Source organism: Microtus oregoni, unplaced genomic scaffold (assembly GCF_018167655.1).
Source record: "Microtus oregoni isolate MIOR12 unplaced genomic scaffold, Mior012 000009F_ref0000495, whole genome shotgun sequence".
NCBI lineage: Eukaryota > Metazoa > Chordata > Mammalia > Rodentia > Cricetidae > Microtus > Microtus oregoni.
Genome location: NW_024543068.1, coordinates 19773408 through 19793710, shown reverse-complemented (window position 1 = coordinate 19793710; position 20303 = coordinate 19773408). Strand labels below are relative to the sequence as shown.

The 20303-nt window shown below is 38.2% G+C and overlaps 1 protein-coding gene across 4 annotated transcripts in view; it reads left to right on the top strand.

Annotated features, from left to right (window-relative positions):
• Positions 1 to 19067, top strand: part of Fut8 (fucosyltransferase 8) — a 210528-nt gene extending 191461 nt beyond the window's left edge. For all 4 annotated transcript variants that reach the window (XM_041658252.1, XM_041658251.1, XM_041658250.1 and 1 more), the window contains 2 exons: positions 9134 to 9284; positions 18063 to 19067. In XM_041658252.1, the coding sequence (XP_041514186.1) occupies positions 9134 to 9284; positions 18063 to 18380 (469 nt within the window). In that variant the 3' untranslated portion in view covers positions 18381 to 19067. The remainder of the gene's footprint in view (positions 1 to 9133; positions 9285 to 18062) is intronic.
• The last annotated feature ends 1236 nt before the right edge of the window (positions 19068 to 20303 follow it).

Below are 20303 nucleotides of genomic sequence, written 5' to 3'. Positions count from 1 at the left end.
AAGAGAATCCTTAATTCTGAAAACTTGTGGTTCTTGTTGTTGTTAACTAATGGGGTCCAAAATTCAAAGACTATATGTGCAAATATTAATATAATCAAGTCATACCTTATTAGCCATATCTGATATAGTGTAATAAGAAATCTAAAATGGGCTACACTTCTGATTTGTGTAGCATCATCAGCAGTCATGATTAAACACATTACCACACTTGTTAGTACCAAAATTTGTTTTAACGTACTAGAGTTGCCGTAAACAACATTTCATAGACTGGGGCTTAAGTGACAGAAGTTTATGTCTCAGTTCTGAAGGCTGGGGCATTCCAAATCAAGGTGCTAGTGAGGTCGATTTCACTCTGAAGTTCCTTTCCTTAGCCTATGGGTAGTCACTGTCCAGCCATGATACCTATATTGTTAAGTAACTCCTATTCTAGGAATGGAATATTCCTATTTATTAGAATATGGTGCTAGTAGTACTCCTGTAGGATTAGCAGAGTATTAAGAAGCACATAGACAAAGCCTTGAGTCACATTGGAAATTTCTACTCAGAAGATCTGGGTCGATAAGATAAATAAAAGATAGTTTAAGTATATATGAAAGTAGAGGAAGGGAGAAAAATGTAGTATTAGCTTTGCTCAGATACCATCTCCAGAAATCACCCCTAAGCTTTGAGTGGGTTGTATCCCTCGTCTGCATGTTGTTGGTGTATGGCTGAATACTTATGCACTTCTCTCCTCTTCAACACATCATGTACACTTTTGATGCAATTCCTAACTGAGGTATAGGCCCAGTAAATGCTGAATTGTTTACCTAAACAATTTGTAAACATTTTGTTAGCAGTTAATCGTTTTCCTATTTAATATACTGCTTTATTTCTTTTTTCTGTTAGTTGGGAGTGGGAAAAAGAAGCATTTAGAGTAAGGCCTAAAATAGAGCTGTTTCTGTAAGTCATTGAGTGCACATAGCCAGGAAACTCATCAGCCAAATGTGAGACTAAGTTATTATAAGAACGATACATTAAGTGATTATTGAGCACAAGACCTTAAAGTGTTCATTGTTTAATTTAAAATTTAGATATACCAGAGAAGCAAGCAGTAATAGTTAACCATGCTCACCCATTTTAAAGCACTAGACTCAATTTGTAACTTGGTTGAAGAAAGGATATTAATCTTGTCACTTCTTTGACTTATTCTTGAATGTATCATTTACTTCTTCCCTTGATTGGCAAAATAATTCATGTCCATTAAAAAATACGGAAGTTCATACATACAAAAAACAAAGGAAAAATACTACCCACAATCCCATTACTAGTATTAGCTATCTTTTAAATAATGGTATTTTCCTCCCAGAAATTTGCATAATCACATTTTTTGTTTTATTTTTTGAGATGGAATCTCGTGTGTCCCGAGCTGGCCTCAAGCTCCATATGTAACTGAGGATGACCTTGACTTTCTTGGTTTTTGTTTCTATCTACTGAGTACTAGAATTGCAAGCCTGTGCCATCTCATCCAGTTTCTGTGTTGCTAGGGATCAAATCCAGGGCTTTTTCCATGCCAAGCAAGCACTCTACCAACTGATTAATAGCCTAGTCTTAGCACTTTTTAAAAACTTTTTTTGAGATGGTTTGTGTAGTTCTAGCTATCCTGGAACTCACTATGTAAGCCAGGCTGGGTGCCTCTACCTCCCGAGTGCTGGGATTAAAGAAGTACACCACCACCATTTCTTTGTGTTTTTTTTTTCAATTGTTTGGTTTTTATTTTATTTTTTAATAGTTAGGAATTCGTATAATTTAAACTTTTTTAACTTAATGTTTAGCATTAGATCCATCTTTTTAGGTCCCTTAAAAGTCTCCCTTATTTATTCATAACTAACAACTCTATGCTTGTGGGGAGCCATGTAATGCTTAGAACTATGTATACAATGTATACGTTATAGGAAGAGTCAAACAAACACCCATTACCTCACCAGCGTGTGTGTGTGTGTGTGTGTGTGTGTGTGTGTGTGTGTGTGTGTGTGTGTGTGATAGAACCATTAAAGACCTGCTCTGGCAATTTTGAAGTATACATTGTTATTAACTGGGTTATCCTGAGGTGCATAGATGCTTAACACTTAGTCCTGCATCTGAAACTTTGGTCACCAGCTCTGCCTTTCCCATCCTTCCCCTTTCTCCCCTGCCCCTCAGACTTAATTTCAGTGGCCACCTTTATATCCTTTGTTTCCATAAAACCAATGTTCTGGATTCAACTTAAGATTGAAGGTATATAATATTTGTCTTTATTAGTGTAATGCCCTTGAATTTTTTCCTATCTGGTCAAAATGACAATTTCCTTTTAAAGGAGATATATAGTTATGTATATGTATATACATGTATATATGTGTGTATATATGCATATATATGGTGTATGTGTGAGAGAGAGAGAAAAGGAGGGAGGGAAAGAGAGATTTCTCTTTATTTGTCCACTCTGGGCATCTAAGGTGCTTCCGTATCTTGGTTACTGACATGAAAGCACCTTGGCTCCTGAAATGAGCATGAGAATAAAGAGATTTATTTACTGATTTCAGTTATTTTGTATATATGCACTGTGATGGGATTGCTGAATTATATGGTAATTTTTTTAATTTTGAGAGAGCTTTATCCATTAAGGTTGTACTTGTTCACGCCCTCCCCACAGTATACAAGGAGTCCTTTGTACCACAGCTGGAGTGACACTGTTGCCCCTGTCTTTTTGTTAACAGGCATTCTGAAGGGTGTGGGGTAACATCTCATTATGGTTTTAATTTGCATTTTCCTGGAGCTCAAAGATGTTAAACACTTTTCATATTCTTTTCCATATATAGTTTCTAAATTAACCCCTTATCAGGTACATGGCGTGGAAATGTTTTCCCAGTTGTTGGGCTGCCTCTACTGTGTGTTGTTTGCTTTGCAGAAGCATTTTGGTTTGAGAACCCTACTTGCTGTTTTTGTTGCCTGTGGTTTTAGAGCCTTGTCTAAGACATCATTGCCCACACCAGTTTCATGGAGCTTTTTCCCAGTGTCATCACAGGAGTGTGTAGTTTCCAGTTTACACTGCGTTCTCTTATAAACATTTTAAAATTTTATTTTATTTATTGTTTTTAATTGAACTACTACATTTCCCCCCACTCTCCTTCCTCCCCTCTCCCCTTTCACCCTCCCTCCTGCTCCCCATGCTCCCAATTTACTCAGAAGATCTTGTCTTTTTCTCCTTCCTATGCAGATCCATGTATGTCTCTCTTAGAGTTAGTTTTCTTGGTTGTCTAGGTTTTCTGAGATTGTGGACTGTTGGCTGCTTATTCTTTGCTTTATATCTAAAAGCCACTTATGAGTAAGTATACGTTATATTTGTCTTTCTGGGTCTGGGTTACCTCACTCAATATGATGTTTTCTAGATCCATCCATTTGCCCACAAATTTCAAGATGTCATTATTTTTTACCACTGAGTAGTACTCCATTATGTAAACATTTTCCTTATCCATTCTTCAGTCAAGGGGCATCTAGGTTGTGACCAGTTTCTTCTGACTATTACGAATAATACTGCTATGAACATAGTTGAGCAAATGTTCTTATGGTATTATAATTGAACATCTCTTAGGTATATGCCCAAGATTGGTATTGCTGGTTCCTGAGGTTAAATTGATTCCTAATTTTCTGAGAAATCACCATACTAATTTCCAAAGCTGCTGTACCAGTCTGCACTCCCACCAGCAAGGGAGGAGTGTTTCCCTTATCCCACATCCTCTCCAGCATAAGTTGTCATCAATGTTTTTGATCTTGGCCATTCTTACAGGTGTAAGATGGAATCTCAGAGTTGTTTTGATTTGCATTTCCCTGATGGCTAAGGATGTTGAACATTCCTTAAGTGTCTTTCAGACATTTGAGATTCCTTTCATGAGAGTTCTCTGTTTAGGTTCCTTCCTTGACTTCCTTTGGTGTTGTACAGTGATGTGGAAGTGTAAACTGAACCAAAGCTTTTTCTCCAAGTTGCTTTGGTCAGGGTTTTCATTACAGCAATGGAAACCCTACCCAAAACAGGGAGTAACAGTCATTCTTCCTTTACATAATTTCGTAAGAATTAACACATAGACTGCTTACAAGAGTACCTCACATATAGCAAATGCTCAACAAATAATAACTGTGATAAGCATCTGTCTATTTTAATCTTTACTTCCCTAGATCTCCACTCAGAATCGTTTTATCAGTGAGGATTTGAGATCTAAATTTGCAATTCCTAACCTTATTTACTTGCCCTGCTTTGGGCTATGGCTCATCTTGTTATGTGATATATGTACTTATTCTTTGTTTACTGCTTGTGTCCCTAATCCCATCTCGTCATCCCTAAGTGGAGTCTAAGCTCTATTAAACACAAGCATTCATCTGCTGCGTTCACGTTAGCACTGTCAATACCCACAAGGGAATCAGGAGCACAGTAAGAGGATGAATGGGCATTATCCCGAGATGATAATGCTTCTTACTTACAAAATCTGAAAGCAGGAGTCAGTTTACAATCTGGTTCTAAGGTTAGGACCACATCTTATGTCTCCTTACATGACAGGACCTAGCAGTCCACACAGTGCTGTGACCAAATGCAGGAATGTGAGTGCTACCTTTGTAGACTCTATCTTAACCCCTAAAGAGGTGCTTCCAATTGCTTATCATTTCATGGCCACCAAGGAGCTCCCCTTCATTGTCTTTGAAAAAACGGCAGAAAGGAAAAGTTCCTGAGTACTCTTCTCACTGGTGCATAGTATTCACACCTAGTAGACCTTACTATTTATTTATTCACTGATTTTAACATTTTGCCCTTCCCAGCTCAACATCAGGGAGGTGAAGAAAATGTCACATTTGTTCTAAAAAGAAAACCCTAAATATTTTCAGAATGATCCCCATGAAGTATTTACCTAGGAATGAGGCAAACACAGTAACACCCACGAGTCTATGTACAGAAGCTTCCACTCTGTGGTTTTGCACTCAGCTGTATAAGCAGAGGGCTTCTTTTACCTGGAAGTTTCAGAGACTCATTCTGCAGGTGAAAAGAGACTTGTCTGTGATTCTCTGTGTCTGGTACATGACTCCTCCATGACTTTTCTTTATGGTGTGATTATTTGTCATATGTATAGACTCTCTACAGATGGCTATTCTCTGAGACAAGGAGCCATGTATTATCTTTTATCTGCCTTTGTGTTCTAAGTGTTTTGTGCCTTAACTTGTATCTTATAGGAGTTAAAAAATCATTCATTGCTGATTGTTCATTTCAAAGAGCAACAACATTTAAATACCATATACAATGTTCAAACATTTTCTTCTCTCTATTAATTTCTAAGAACCTAATGTTAGGAAAAGCTCATTTAGGATGTTTGATAAAGAACAAGCTAAATATGCAAATAAGTTATTTGAGAGATTTTTTTTCTTTTAAAAAATAGTCTCATTGTATTGTCCAGATTCACTTTGAACTCACCAGGTAGCTTTCACTGACTTTAAACTTACGATCCCGCTGCCTCAGCCTCCCAACTGCTCTAATATCCTAACTATTGGGAGCTTTTATAAAGACTTTATCTTCCAGTTTCATCCTCAGCCTTCAGTACCTTAGAAAGCAATCTTAGATGGACAACTTTGTTACTTCTTACTCTTTGACTGCCAGTGATTGTGTGATTTTAAACCCTCTACTGTAAACTACCTCAGCCCTGGCCGCTGCAGTTCTTGGGAAGCCAGTGATTAGACCTCGTGGATGAAATTCTTCATTTCAAGTTAAAGAACATTATAAGCAGTAAAAGCTTCTTTTACTTTATAGCCATCATATGCTTTCCTCAGAAGAATGCCTTGTATACGTTTGAGAAGAACATATATTCTGTTGCTTTTGAACAGAAGACACTGTAAACATATTAGGTCAATTTGGTATGAAGCATAGTTTAAGTTCATGTTTGATGTTGTTGTTTGTTTGTTTTGTTCTGTGTTGTTTAAGATTCTTCATGTGGTGATGTGTGTGTAGTGTGTGTGTGTGTGTGTGTGTGTGTGTGTACGTACAACATATGTTTGATTTCCTGTAGCTGGAGTCACTCAGTGTGAGTGTGGAAACTGAACTCAGGTTCTCCAAATGAACTGCCAATGCTTTTCATAGCTGACTTGTCTCTCCAACCCTCTAAGTCTTTCTTTTTTTTAAATTGATTTTTCTGTCTGAAACTTTCCAATGTTGAATGAGGAGTATGAAATTTCCAGATATTATTGTATTGTTACTATGTCTCCCTTTGATCTTTGATGCTTTGTGTATTTCATTTATCTAAATTACTTATAAATTTATAATCTTTAATAATTATTTGGTTTGCTTTTGTTGAGACAAAAATTTTCTATGTAGCCCAGACAAGCCTCAAATTCACATTGTTTCTGCCTCAGCCTCTCTGGTGCAGGCGTTATATGAACATAACACTGTGACCAGCTTTACAATTGTTAAAACCTCTTGAGAATCAACATCATTTTATGTTGAGCTGTTTCTCTTGCAGTCTTAGGTGATAGAAGTATAGGTGCTGCTGCTTTGTGTTGGTCTTTGTTTGCTTAGAACATCATTCCCCAACCTTATTTCAGTCTTCTCGTGTCCAATGGTGATGTGTAAACACCGCATTTAATGACGGTATACCCACTGTGTGATTCTGCCATTGACTTGAGCAAGAATTTTCCTAATACTGGATAGTTAGGTTATTTTCAGTGTTTTACTCTTATAAATAATGACACAAAGTATGTCTAAAATAACTACATTATTTCCTCAGTCTGGGTTTCCAGACTATGAACTATTTAGATAAAAGGATATAAACATTTTAAAACATTGATCCAGTCCTACACATGACATTTTTATGCTGAGCAACCAGGTACAGTTGGAAGTATCTCCATTATTGTGGGCATTTTAAAACTTGGATTTCTTCTTTGTACTCAGCACCTTTAACCTCCTCCTTGTAGTGGTCTAGACAGCGGTTTTCTCTGTTTTATTGTAAATTCACTGGTAACACTTTATGTATGTTTTTTCTCTTTGGAAATCCATTCATTTTAATTTCTCAAGTCATTTCTAATATATTAATCAGAAATTTAACTGCCATTTCTCTTCATTATTTTATTTAAACATTTTTATTTTAAACTGACTTTCTTTAGACCTCTTGTGATAACTAAGCAAATCATAAAACTTCTGCTGTTCTTTATAAGAGACCAAAAGCATTCATTTATTCTGCAACCGATATATCGTGTTCAGGGTAATAGTGTAAGAACTCTCTGCTTTAAGAAGGGTAGATGAAAATTTAAGTTTCAGTGATTTGTGGACTTCACACCATAGGAAGAGAAACCATTTTCTAGGTTGTTTATCTGAAAAGGGCGTCAAGATGAGCATTGTCCATGTAGCTCTGCGTGAATCTGGTGTCACTTGGCATTACTTGGAGGATAGGAATGGATGCAGAAGCCATTGGATGGGTGTTGCCTACTGGCTTGTTCCCCATAGCTTTCTCAGCCTGCTTTCTTATGGAACCCAGGACCACCAACCTAGGGATGCACTACCCACAATGGACTCGACCCTTTCCAATCAATCACTAATTAAGAAGATGTCCTACCGGCTTGCCTACAGTCCAGTCTAATAGAGGCATTTTCTCAAATGAGGTTCCCTCCTCTGGATGACTCTAGTTTGTGACAGGTTGACATAAATCTAACCAGCATGTTCCCTTTTCAGCTCAGTGCCCAAGGTTTCAATATCAGCCTAAGACCTATTAATACACCAAGACAGTGATCTCTAATTTAGAGAAAAATTATGTAAGCAGGTGGTAGACTTTTACAAGAAAACAAATTTTGAAAACATTTTTTTACAAGAAAACAAATGTTTAATCTTTTGTTGTTGTTGTTGTTTCATTTTGTTTTCAAAACAGGGTTTCTTTGTAGCTTTGGAGACTGTTCTGGAACTAGTTCTTGTAGACCAATATGGTCTCGAGCTCACAGAGATCCACCTGCCTCTGCCTCCTGAGTGCTGGGATTAAAGGTGTGTGTCACCACTGCCTGGTGATATTTTTAAGCACATATCTTAAGTAAGACTACCAACATATTCCTTGGCAGGCATGCACAAGGAGCTTGCTTTCATAAATCCGATAGAATGGCTTTTCAGTTACTATCATGGCTAAGAGGACATCTTCACAAAGGATGGGAATTGAAGAATGTTAGTTGTCACAAATGTTTTAAATATCCACTTTTAAATTTATTTACATTATTAACTTATAAATTAATTAATGAAGAAGACATTTACAAGTTTACTCAAATTATAGATTAAAACTTTAAATGAAAGTCTGTCATGATGTATTTCTTAAACAGCTTCATTTCAATGTGGAAAAAGCTTGGCTAAATTCTTAGAAGGGTTCTCATTACAAAGAGAATAAGAAGTCTTCAATTTTATTCTGTCATGAATTGCTAAAGGTAGTAATGAAGTATGTGTTGTCTAAGATAATATACCCAGGGGCTGAGAGATGGCTCAGAGGTTAAGAGCACTGCCTGCTCTTCCAAAGGTCCTGAGTTCAATTCCCAGCAACCACATGGTGGCTCACAACCATCTGTGAGATCTGGTGCCCTCTTCTGGCCTGCAGGCATACACGCAGACAGAATGCGGTATACTTAATAAATAAATAAGTATTTTTTTAAAAAGATAATATACTCATAATATTCTTTTTCATTGATTTTATTGAGCTATACATTTTTTTCTTGCTCCCCTCCCTTCCTCTCCCCTCTACTTCTACTCTCCCACAGTCCCCATGCTCCCAATTTACTCAGGAAATCTTGTCTTTTTCTACTTTCTATGTAGATTAGATCCATAATATTTTTTAAAACACGGTTCTGCTGTGTAGTCCAGGCCAGCCTTGAACTCAACAGTCCTCCTGTTTCAGCCAGCTGAATATTTTGACTACAGAATATCACCACCACTCCTGGCTTCAGTAACATTTAATGTGCAAGATATTATTTTCCACTGTTGACTTGAGAGATGCTTCGACTTCACTATTAAGTGTTATCAAGTTCTCGTTGTTAAGGAGGGAACTTTTGATAATGAAGCAGTCTCCTTCCTGTAGAATACTGTAAGTTTAGTTATGCATAAATCTCTTCCTTTTTTCAGGTACTCCAATTACGAATTTATTAGTGATAACTCTATTTCTTGGTCAGCTGGACTTCACAACCGATATACAGAAAATTCACTTCGGGGTGTGATCCTGGATATACACTTTCTTTCCCAGGCGGACTTCCTTGTGTGTACTTTTTCATCCCAGGTAAGTGGTAGTATGTTTTAATGGTAAGCACCCACTGTGTGCTGAGCAGGAAAATAGTGTTTGTGTTTTTAGTGTTAGCATGACTCTGGTATGCCTTTATACTCAGTAGTGCTATCTTTTGTGAAAGAATGAAGAGATCCCACAGAAAACTGCTTGAGTGCATTGAATATTTAGTTACTTACAGCAATGACTGAATACATCTCCACTGAAGCCAGTTAATAAGGTTGTTCATAGCATCTAACAAAAACAGCACGTGCTTAAGTTTATACCTTCCTGATTCTGCAAACTGCTAGTATGTGACCAAAATCCATCCATTTCTACATTTCAGTGCAATGATGCGATGAGACTTAAGTTCCTAGCCTTTTGCCTCCCTTGTGTTATAATAAAGATAGTAAATGCAAGTCTTTCACAAATCTGATTACATTTCTGTAAAGCAAGGAGCTTAAGTTTAAAATTTTCAGTTTTAAAAATTTTAATTACTACACTATTGCAATAACTCCTTGAGTCTGGTTGTTGCATATCTGCTCCAGGTTTGGTGTGTGTGTGTGTGTGTGTGTGTGTGTGTGTATTTATGTGGTATCTATTCAGTCTTCTGTGCCCCATGGAATACTGGGACTGCAGTATTTATTGTGAGTTGGACATATGAGTCTTGCTCTCATTCAGAATCAAAATACAACTAGAGGACAGTTACAAAAAAATTATAAATTGGTGTGAAATAAGTGTGCATGATGCTGAGAACCTCATGGTAAAGAGAAAATATATAAGAGAAAGCACAGTTTCCATGGGAAAGAATAAAGAAATGGATCATATTTTTTACAGTATGACAGTCAGTACCTTAAAGTAGGATGTTGATAAGACCTTTGGAAGGTGCTCTTCAGTGCAAAGGCTATAGTTCTTTATAGTGAAATAAGAATACAACTCACTGTGTGAAACAGCTGCACAAAACAGGAGTCTCACAGCAGGAATCTTGATCTCAACAAAAAAATCTCCTTAGCCTTCAAATTCCCATAGAGGCATCTAATGGCAGTGTTTAACTGGGAATTCTGTCTGCAAAAAAGCACCTTTTCCTTGCCCATAGATAAGGTGTGTGTCTACTTGACCCCACTCGTATTTCTGAGAACCTAGCTACCTGATAATACAGTCTAAGCAGGTTATACTTAGGAACATATATGATTGTACATATATACGTAAATGCATGTGATAAAAATTAACGAAGAAAGAGGCCATGAATTTGAAAGAGAGCAAGGAGAGGGGTGTGGGGGAGAACTAGGAGGAGGAAAAGGAAGGGAGAAACAATGTAATTATGTTGTAATTATATATTTGAGATTATATTATAATCTCAAAAATAAATGGAAAAAATTAAAAAGAGTCATTTTGACAAAGAAGATAACCCAGTAGGTAAATGTACATGCTGGCATGCCTGATGACCTGAGCTCAGACTTCAGTCTCAGGGAGTGCATGCATGCACTCATAAATGGAATACAAAATTAACTTTTTAACAAGGAGAAACTCTTCCTGGGGCCACTGCCTGCCTGAAGTCTGTCCTCCAGTCAGTCTGTCTGTCTGTCTCTTTCTTTCTTTTTTTCTTTCTTTCTTTCTTTTTTTTTTCTTTGTTTCTTTCTTTCTTTTTGGTTTTTCAAGACAGGGTTTCTCTGTAGCTTTGGAGCCTGTCCTGGAACTCATGCTGTAGACCAGGCTGGCCTCAAACTCACAGAAATCCACCTGTCTCTGCCTCCCAAGTGTTGGGATTAAAGGTGTGCACCACCACCACCAGCTTACCCAGAGTAATTTTTGACCATTTATACCAAAGCAAATCTCAAACAATATTTTCTAACAAAGTAGACCGGAATAACTGCAGTATTTTGTGTTAGGGTTCAGAATAGAAGTGTTCATGAAACACAGTGTAATTGTCTGTAGTGAGTGGCAGTTTGTCCAAGGCGATCGCTTCTATTAACTCATCTTATTTGATGGCTGACAACTGTAGCATTTAAGAATGTGGATTAATTCCACATTCAGTTACACATAAGTTCTACTCTCACTTATACCATAGGAATTTTTGTACAAATATTTTTTGATAAAGAAATAATTAGTGCAGCTTAATAAAGTTGTACGAGTTTCCTTGTCATAAGCTAAAACTGGAATTGCATGAAAAGTGCTCTAGAAATGTCTTACCATCGCAAAAAGAACAAAAGAAAAAGTCATTCACAGTTCAGAATACCATTCAATGAATTTCACAGAGAAGAGGAATGAGGAAACACAGGCTTTGCAGATAGATTATGTAGACCAACTCTGACCATTTAGCTGTTTGGCCTTGAACAGATCAGTTAAGTTAACTATTTGTGTTTTGTGTTTTTTCTTTTACTTTTAAAAACAGTAATAATGATGTGGTCTAGTGCATAGTTTTATGATAACTAAAGACTTGCTTCATGTGATGTGGTGAGGAGCGTGGGCCCTTTTGTTCCGTCCCGCCCAGCTAGCTTACACCCAAAATAGCCACACAGAAATTGTATTAATTAAATTACTGCCTGGCCCATTATATCTAACCTCTTTTTGGCCAACTCTCACATCTTGATTTAACCCATTTCCAATAAATCTGTGTATTGCCACTTGACTGTGGCTTACTGGCATGAGTCTAATCAGCGTCAGTCTTGGGCAGGAGAATCATGGTGTCTGCCTGTCTCTGCTTTCTTCCTCCCAGAATTCTGTTCTGTCTTCTCCGCCCACCTAAGGGCTGCCCTATCAAAAGGCCAAGGCAGTTTCTTTATTCAACCAATGAAAGCAACGCAAATACAGAAGGACCTCTGTAGTAATAGGGGCGGCGGGGCTGCGTTCCCAGCACCCCGGCCGCCTGCTCAGCTAGCTTATGCCCCGAAATAACAACACACAAACTGTATTCATTTAAACACTGCTTGGCCCTTTAGCTCTAGCCCTTACAGGCTAATTCTCACATCCCGATCAACCCATCTCTAATAATCTGTGAGCACCGGTCTTACCGGGAAAGGTTCAGCATATCTAACCTGGCAGCTTGCTTCATTGCATGCGTCTGCCCAGGAGAGCGGAACATGGCATCCCTCTCTGAGGCGTCTGCCCCCCAGAGGAGAGCTGTTGAGTCTGAGCTCACTTCCTCTTCCTCCCAGTGTTCTGTTCTGTTTACTCCTCCCACCTATCTTCTAACCAATAAAATGGGCCAAGGCAGTTCCTTTATTAGCCAATGACCTTCCTCCATCAGACCTCCTACACCAATGTGAAATAACGATATACTCAGCAATGTATTAAACACACTAGCTGCTAATATGTATGCTATGCATGTGAACATTCACATGCCTATTCTAGAGAATTTTCATTATTGGTTGGCAGGCAGCTGTTTCCCACATGCTACACTTCAAGCTATATGATCTTACATTTTCAAAGGCACTTGAAACGTGTAACTCAACAACTCCATTCATTATTTCTGCTGTGGTTGTGGAAAATGCTTAGGGCCCACACAGTCACTGTAGGGGACCATGGGAGAGCGATGACAGGGACAGGAGAGGATGGGAGGGGAGCAGAGAAAAATACAAAGCTCAATAAAATCAATCAATAAAAAAACATTCCTTTTTCCCAGGTATGTCTAGGTTTATGTCAAGTTGACATTTCAGACATAAGTTAGTCATTCTATTATGTGTTAGTGGAAACGCCGTGCACAAACCATCTGCGTGATCATTTATATTCTTATTTGCTAAAAGCATCTTACTGAAGCAAACAAAATATTGTTGAAGAAATGGAAGTAGTTGGCAGCTCATTGGAAGATAAATGAAATATCAAAAAGGCTTTCTGAAAATTTTGATTTCCAGTTGTAGAATCAGCTTTTACTACTCTGGAGTCTGGTTTCCAAAGCAATTGTAGATGCTTAAAGACCTAAACATTGGGACTGGAGAGATGGCTCAGCAGTTAAGAGCACCTGCTGTTCTTCCAGAGGATCCAAATTCCATTCCCAGCACCCACAAAGTGGATCACAAATATCTGCAACTACAGTTCAAGGGATCCAGTGCCCTCTTCTGGCCTCCATTGGCACCAAGCACACACATGATGCACAGACATACATTTAGGCAAGCACCCAGACACATAAAATATAATGCTCTTTTGTAAGAAATCTTTTATGATTTGTAAAATAAACTTAGTGAATCTTAAAAATAAAAGATACCTTAATGCTGTTGATGTTTACTTTGTTTAATGAGCAGCATTGCTTAGTAATTTGACTTTTTCCCTGTGACACCTCCCTTTATAGCAGTTGTTAAAACAGTCTCATTCTTTCTTTAATTCCAAACCCACAGAACAGGACTGGTGACATTATATACTTTGAATCAGATTTTAGAAATCCCAAAGGACAAAATTAAGAATAACATTCACTTTGGGTAGGAATTTCCATTGAGGTGTAGTCCATGAAGCAGTGGTGAATACCTTCTGAGAGTGGCAAAGAGAAAACACAGGATAAAAGTTGGGAGCCCTGTTTCTGCTTCCCAGCATGGAGGACAAGAAGTCTGTCCTGAGTCTGCCTGTGTACCGCTCACCTTTGGTGCTGGATGCTGTACTGTGCCACTTATTGTATTCATTTGGACATTCACACAGTGTAACAAAAACTGGTTTCATTCTCTCATGATATAGAAAAACAAACCAATCTAAAGGAAAGGTGTGCAGATTGCCCACCTCACCCACTGACCTGAGAATGGCTTTCAGATTCTCATACTAGGAAAGCCTCTGCCTGACTGTCTGATTTGGCAAAAACAAGGTCCTATCTGCTGTGAGAAAGCTCGGAAGCCCATATACTCAGCTGGATATTTATTTCTAAGGGTTATAGTCAGACTAATAGATATTTACCTTTTAAATATTTTTTAAACCGTTATACCTGTATTATATCGTTTAGCAGGAGTTTTTGCTGTTAGTCATCACTGTATGCTTAATAATACGCTAGAAAGTAATAAAGTGTTGGCACACAATGAAATAAAATAAACTGTATACAGCCATGTTATGTTTGTAAGAATAACCCTCTCTGTCATGCACGTTCAGAGTACCAACCTTGAATATTGCCATCAACTGCAAGCCTTCACTGCCTAACACAGGATTTGAGTTTGTAAAGTCCAGGAAGTCGAATGTAGTTGAATGCAGACATCAATACTATAATGATCCTTCTAGCTCTTAGCAGTAAATTGCCCCCAGGATTGAGATAAACAACCATTATTTATTTAGAATGTTGTATATGGACTCGAGCATCCATCACTGGAGTACCACTTACTCAGCAGATAATCACTGAACACCTACTGTATGCTATCTACTGTTCCAATTGCTTATGCAGAAGCAGATTCATATGTGCTTGAGAGCACATACTCTCAAACCAGAGCGAATTCTAATTGTTGCTGTAGTATTTACTATCTAATTTTTGGATTTTTTAGAGTAAAGTCACAAAATCTCCCTGTGACTTAGTTTCTTCATCTGTAAAATGAGTAGAAACAGTACTTGGAGGTTTTGTGTGGCAGTGAAAGGAGTTTGTAGGGAGGGCTTGCACTGAGACTGTGCCTGGTGATGTGGGAAGTCCTTCTGTATATGTGCTGCCTTTATTGGTTGGTGAATAAAGCTGTTTTGACCAGTGGCTTAGCAGAGGAAAGTTGACAGGAAGTCCAAACACAGATAGAGTAGGCAGAATGGAGGAGATATCCAAAAGAGGTTCAGATATCACCAGCAAGTCACAAGGCTCATGGTAAAATATAAACTAATAGAAATGGGCTAATTTATAGTAAGAGCTTGCCAATAAGAAGCCTAAGCCATTGGCCAAACAATTATATATTAAGTTTCAGAGTGGTTAATCAGGAACTGGTGGGCGGGACAGAAAACCTCCAGCTACAGCCTGGAATGCAATCAGTACTCATTAAGGTCAACTGCTGCTATTATCACCATTATTATAAGATAAAATACCACACCTACAGCACTAGGGTGATTGGAGGTACCCAAATCCACATTTGTCCAGAAATCTCTTTTGTATTGTCCCAACTGAAATTTATCATTATTTATTCCTTTGGTTTAGGAAAATACAGATGTACTCAACAAAGGCTAACAAATAATAACAAAACATAAACTAATTATTAAAATTTTCTCAAAAAGCAAGACCTTGTGGAACACAGGGCAGTGTTCTTAATGAGAGCAATGCATTAAAAACTGAAGAGGTTGAGTCGTTTGTGGGTGACTGCTGTGGTAGACTTGTGGTCATCCTGAGAGTAATACAGCCTTGCATTTCAGGCTAAGAAAGGCTGAAGGGTAGAAGGAAGGACCCAGAAGAGAAAACTCAGGTTTCTCAAGGATGACTTAACTCTTAGGTTGTGTCTTTCTGATGTGACAGAACGAATATGGAGCATAAGATTTGTAAGAGAAAATATGTATGGCAGTTACAAATCTATGCAGGTTGCCTGGGTTCAAACTTAAATCTAGCACTTACTAGTAGTGTAACAGGGGCAGATGTTTTGTTTTTAGTTCCCTTTGGCATCTGTCAGATGAATGATAGAATCTTATGGGATACTAGGAGGATTATGTCAAGTAATGTCTCACATCAATATTTGACAACAAAAGCTCAGCAAACATTAGCTTCTTCCATGTTATTTAGATTGTCATTAATAGAGCTTCATTATTTTAATTACTGTTATGTGTCTCAATGAGGATACATTCTGAGAAAGGTGTCATTAGGCATTTTTGTGATTGTCAGAATGTGACATACTATGAACTAAGATTGCCACAGGAATTTGAGGATATAATCTTATGAGACCACCATTTTGTATTTGGTCTGTCATTGGTGATATTTGTTTCTTTCCAGAGTTCAATTTAATTTTCCTTTCTCTGCGTCTTTGAATTTGTAGTTTAAATGTTCCAAATTGCTTTTATTCTTGTTTTAAAATAGTTTTTTTTTTTTTTTTACCATTGATCCAATCTATACCATGGCAGTCCCAAGATAAACTTAGTTTCTGGTGGCGCATGCTAATATCCCATTATTAGAAATAGAGGTAGGAAGACTAAGAGTCCAAGGTCATCCTTAGCTATATAAGAGTTTGAGGCCATCCTGAGCTAGAGGAGCCCTTATCTTAAAAACAAACAAAAATTATTGTCTTGATTCTTTCTGTCAGTACTTGAAGCTATAGCACTAAGACTTAAGTCAGTTTCTCTTAATCACTTTGTATTTTAATTCCCGAAAAAAATAGAAAGTTTTCTCTCTTTAGTTTGATTTACCAATTATATCTAGCCTTTGTGCTCAAGTTTCTGAAATTCAAATTTTCCAGGAAGTTGAGGTGAGGGTTAACCTAGTCTTTTCTTGTTTTTGCTGTTTGTTTGTTTGTTTTGTGTTTTAAATGTTAGAAGATGAGTGTCTTAGAATAAAGTATTGCTCAGGTTATAATGCTTGTCTGTGTACAAAACCCTGGGCTCACTGCCCAGCATAACTGAGAAAGAAAAAAAAAGAACATCTTCATTCAGTTTTTGATCTCCACGAATGTCTCAGTTTATAAACATCTGCTGAGTCATTTGAAAGTGCCATTAGCAGATTAACAGCTATTAATAGTGGTTTCATTTTTAAGTAGATGCAAAATGTTGGCATAAGGACAGTGAAAATTTATTAACCAAGATAACCAAAGTAGAGATATAGAGAAATTTGACCTGAATTGAGACCTCAGTCAGAATGTAAAAAAGAAAAATGTTGTAGGCAACATGATGGTTCTCTGCTGTCATCACCTGACTCAGGAAGGGATCTAAAGCCCATTTTACTTTCTAGTGACTCTGTCGATTGCCTGAGTGCTGCCCTTCTGTGACGGGAGCTTAGCTTTTGTCATCAAACATAGTAAATCCCAGAAGTGAAGTTCAGAGTATGCCATTTTACCTGATAGCAAGAACATTCTTTAACAGAAGAATCTTTTAAGTAATCTTAAAGCAACACGAGTTGGGCAAATTCATCTTCCTTAAAGATTATTACTCCAGCTTGTATCAATCTAAACATGCTGTTACGTATGGAGCACACTTTAGAGTTCTTTAGGAATAAATAGCTGATATGTTTAAACCCACTTGCTCATTGCTCATCAGTAAATACATAAATCTCTACTGAGGAGAGTTCTGAGAAAACACTGTGGTTAAGAGTCAAAGGGAGCTGGAGAGGTGGTTCAGCTGTTTAGAGTGATCAGAGTCCAGTCCCACGTGGGGCCGCTCACAACTTCCTATAACTAAGCTCCAGGGGGATCTGACAACCTTCTGGCTTCCACAAGACTTGCACATGAATACACATGCACACAGAGAGACATATGAACATATACATTAATAAAAATAAAAATTAATTTAACTTTTAAAAAAAAAGAATGGGTGAAAGGATGAGAGCAACAATATTTGTGTTATTTGAGGTGCTAGTCCCAAACCTTAAATTCTCTAGATAAAAACTTGATCGCACTTATTTTTGTGTCACGAATTTCCAGCTTGGCAGACCTTGTAGCTCTTAATAATGTTTATTAAAAATGAATTAATTCATATTTTTAAATTACCTTGTACAATATAATTATAGCTCCTGCTGCTTTAATTCTAAAACTTGTATGTGTGCATGCACATCTGTTTGTGTGTGTGCGCATGTGGGTAGGCATAAAGAGTAAGTACCCGTCATCAGCTGACAGCAATGGACTGTTCTTAGCCCTCTTTGCCCTAGAGCCTGTCTTTGGCTAGAGACTGATGTGCGGCAGGGTATTTGCACTGTGTACTAACACCTCATTTTCCCTCTTTCCCAAGGTCTGTCGGGTTGCTTATGAAATCATGCAAACGCTGCATCCTGATGCTTCTGCAAACTTCCATTCGTTAGATGACATCTACTATTTTGGAGGTCAAAATGCCCACAACCAGATTGCGGTTTATCCTCACCAACCTCGAACTGACGCGGAAATCCCCATGGAACCTGGAGATATCATCGGTGTGGCTGGAAACCATTGGGATGGTTATTCTAAAGGTGTCAACAGAAAACTGGGGAAAACAGGCCTGTACCCTTCCTACAAAGTCCGAGAGAAGATAGAAACAGTCAAGTACCCCACATATCCTGAAGCTGAAAAATAGAGATGGAGTGTGAGAGAGGAACAACAGAACTCAGTTCAGACCATCTCAGCCAGCAGAAGACGACCCAGACTAACCATGTTCATTGACAGGCATGCTCGGCACCAAGAGCAAGTGGGGCCCTCAGATGCTGCACTGGTGGAGCGCCTACTTTATGAAGGGTTGCCGTGCCCTAAGCCCATGCACAGTCCAATAACGTACTCACACATGACATACAAATGGATTCTTTTCTACTTTGCCCCTTTAAATATTATGTCCCCATGAAATAAACACTGCCACGTTGTGTAATTTAAGTGACACAGACATTTTGTGTGAGACTTCAAACATGGTGCCTATACCTGAGAGACCTCTGTGGCTTACTGAGAAGATGCGAGCAGCTCCCTTCTGTGGGGAAGTTGGTTCTGAGCCAGTGGTAGTGGTGTGGCCACTGAGTTCACTCCAGTCAACAGATTCAGAATGAGAATGGATGTTTTTCCTTTATATGGTTGTCTGGATTTTTTTTAAGTAATTTCATCAGTTCAGTTCGTCCACCTCATCATTAATAAATGAAGGAATACACCAATAAAGTAAAATGAAATATTCACTGTCCATTAGGAAGTTTTGTAAAACGATACCATGAACAAAAATTCTTTAGTACTCAATATTTCTGGACATTCTCTTTGATAACAAAAAATAAATTTTAAAAAGGAATTTTGTAAAGTTTCTGGAATTCTGTATCACTGGATGATGTATTGTAGGCTTTGTAGAACTATGGGGGAAATGGAATTATAGCTCTTAAGATATTATTTTTACTCTTGTCCTACTTTTTTCCTTTTCTGGTGGAGTAATCTTACTTTAACTAAGAGAAGCATGGGTCCCTCCAATAGGTAAGTGGCTGGAGTGGGTGCATATTATAAGTTGCCAAGAGCGTGCTTGGAGGAGGTGTTTATTCTCTTACTTGGGATATTATTGATTTGTCATAATTGAATGAAATAGTCATTCGCTTGCTCCCAGGGAAACTAATCCATAGCAGGTGTGTGTGGTAATCTCTCTTACGGTGGCAATTGTCACTTTTTATGAATTGGATCCTGTTGTTTCATCCAGGTACACGCCCTTCCTGTCATGTCCTGCTTTTGAGGACACAAGGAATCTGAGGGGTTGGAAGCTGATTGTTTCTGAAGTATGTACCTCATGGTAGAGAATCTTGTGACCAAAACAGAGGGGGCCGAAATGGGATCCAGAATAAACCTGGACTCACCCGTTCTAAGTTTCCTTCTAGGAACCCATGTTGGAATTACTGCAGAAGCGTGAGACGCCCCTGCTTTCACAGGAAACACCTCTATCTGTATGAAGCCCCTTCTACGGGAGCATTTCATAACATGTGTTCTGAAAAGACAGGGTCTCTGTGTAGCCTGGCTGACCTCAAACTCATAGGGATCCTCCTGCCTCTGCCTCTGTAATGCTGGGACTACAGATGTGCACACCACACCCAGCTTGCCTCCCAGATGAAATATTTGGTTCATGTAGGAGCCAGTCATAAGCCTGGTATTAAGCATCTGACCTCTATAACCTCAGGAAATGAAATCTTTCCACTAAATATCTCTAAGTCTTAACTACCTCTCAAAGTGCACCCTTCTGAAAGAGCACAACTTTTAACCATAGTGTTCAGCAAATTTTCATTTAGTTTAGGCACAAATACAAATCAGGTGAAGTGGGATCTCCAGCTGAGCAGAGACAGGCTGTGAGTGAGTCATGCTTCAGCTCCCATCTGACTTGTCATCAGAACATTGGGAACTGTGGGTCTGATCTGTACTGCTGTGGAACCAAAACTGACCTAGTTCCAGAGCTGAAAGAAAAAGAATAACTTGTAGAGGAAATAAGGGATTCTCATATGAAGGCAAAGACATAATTCTGTGCATTTTATCTTTGAGTTCTAGTTCGGTTTCT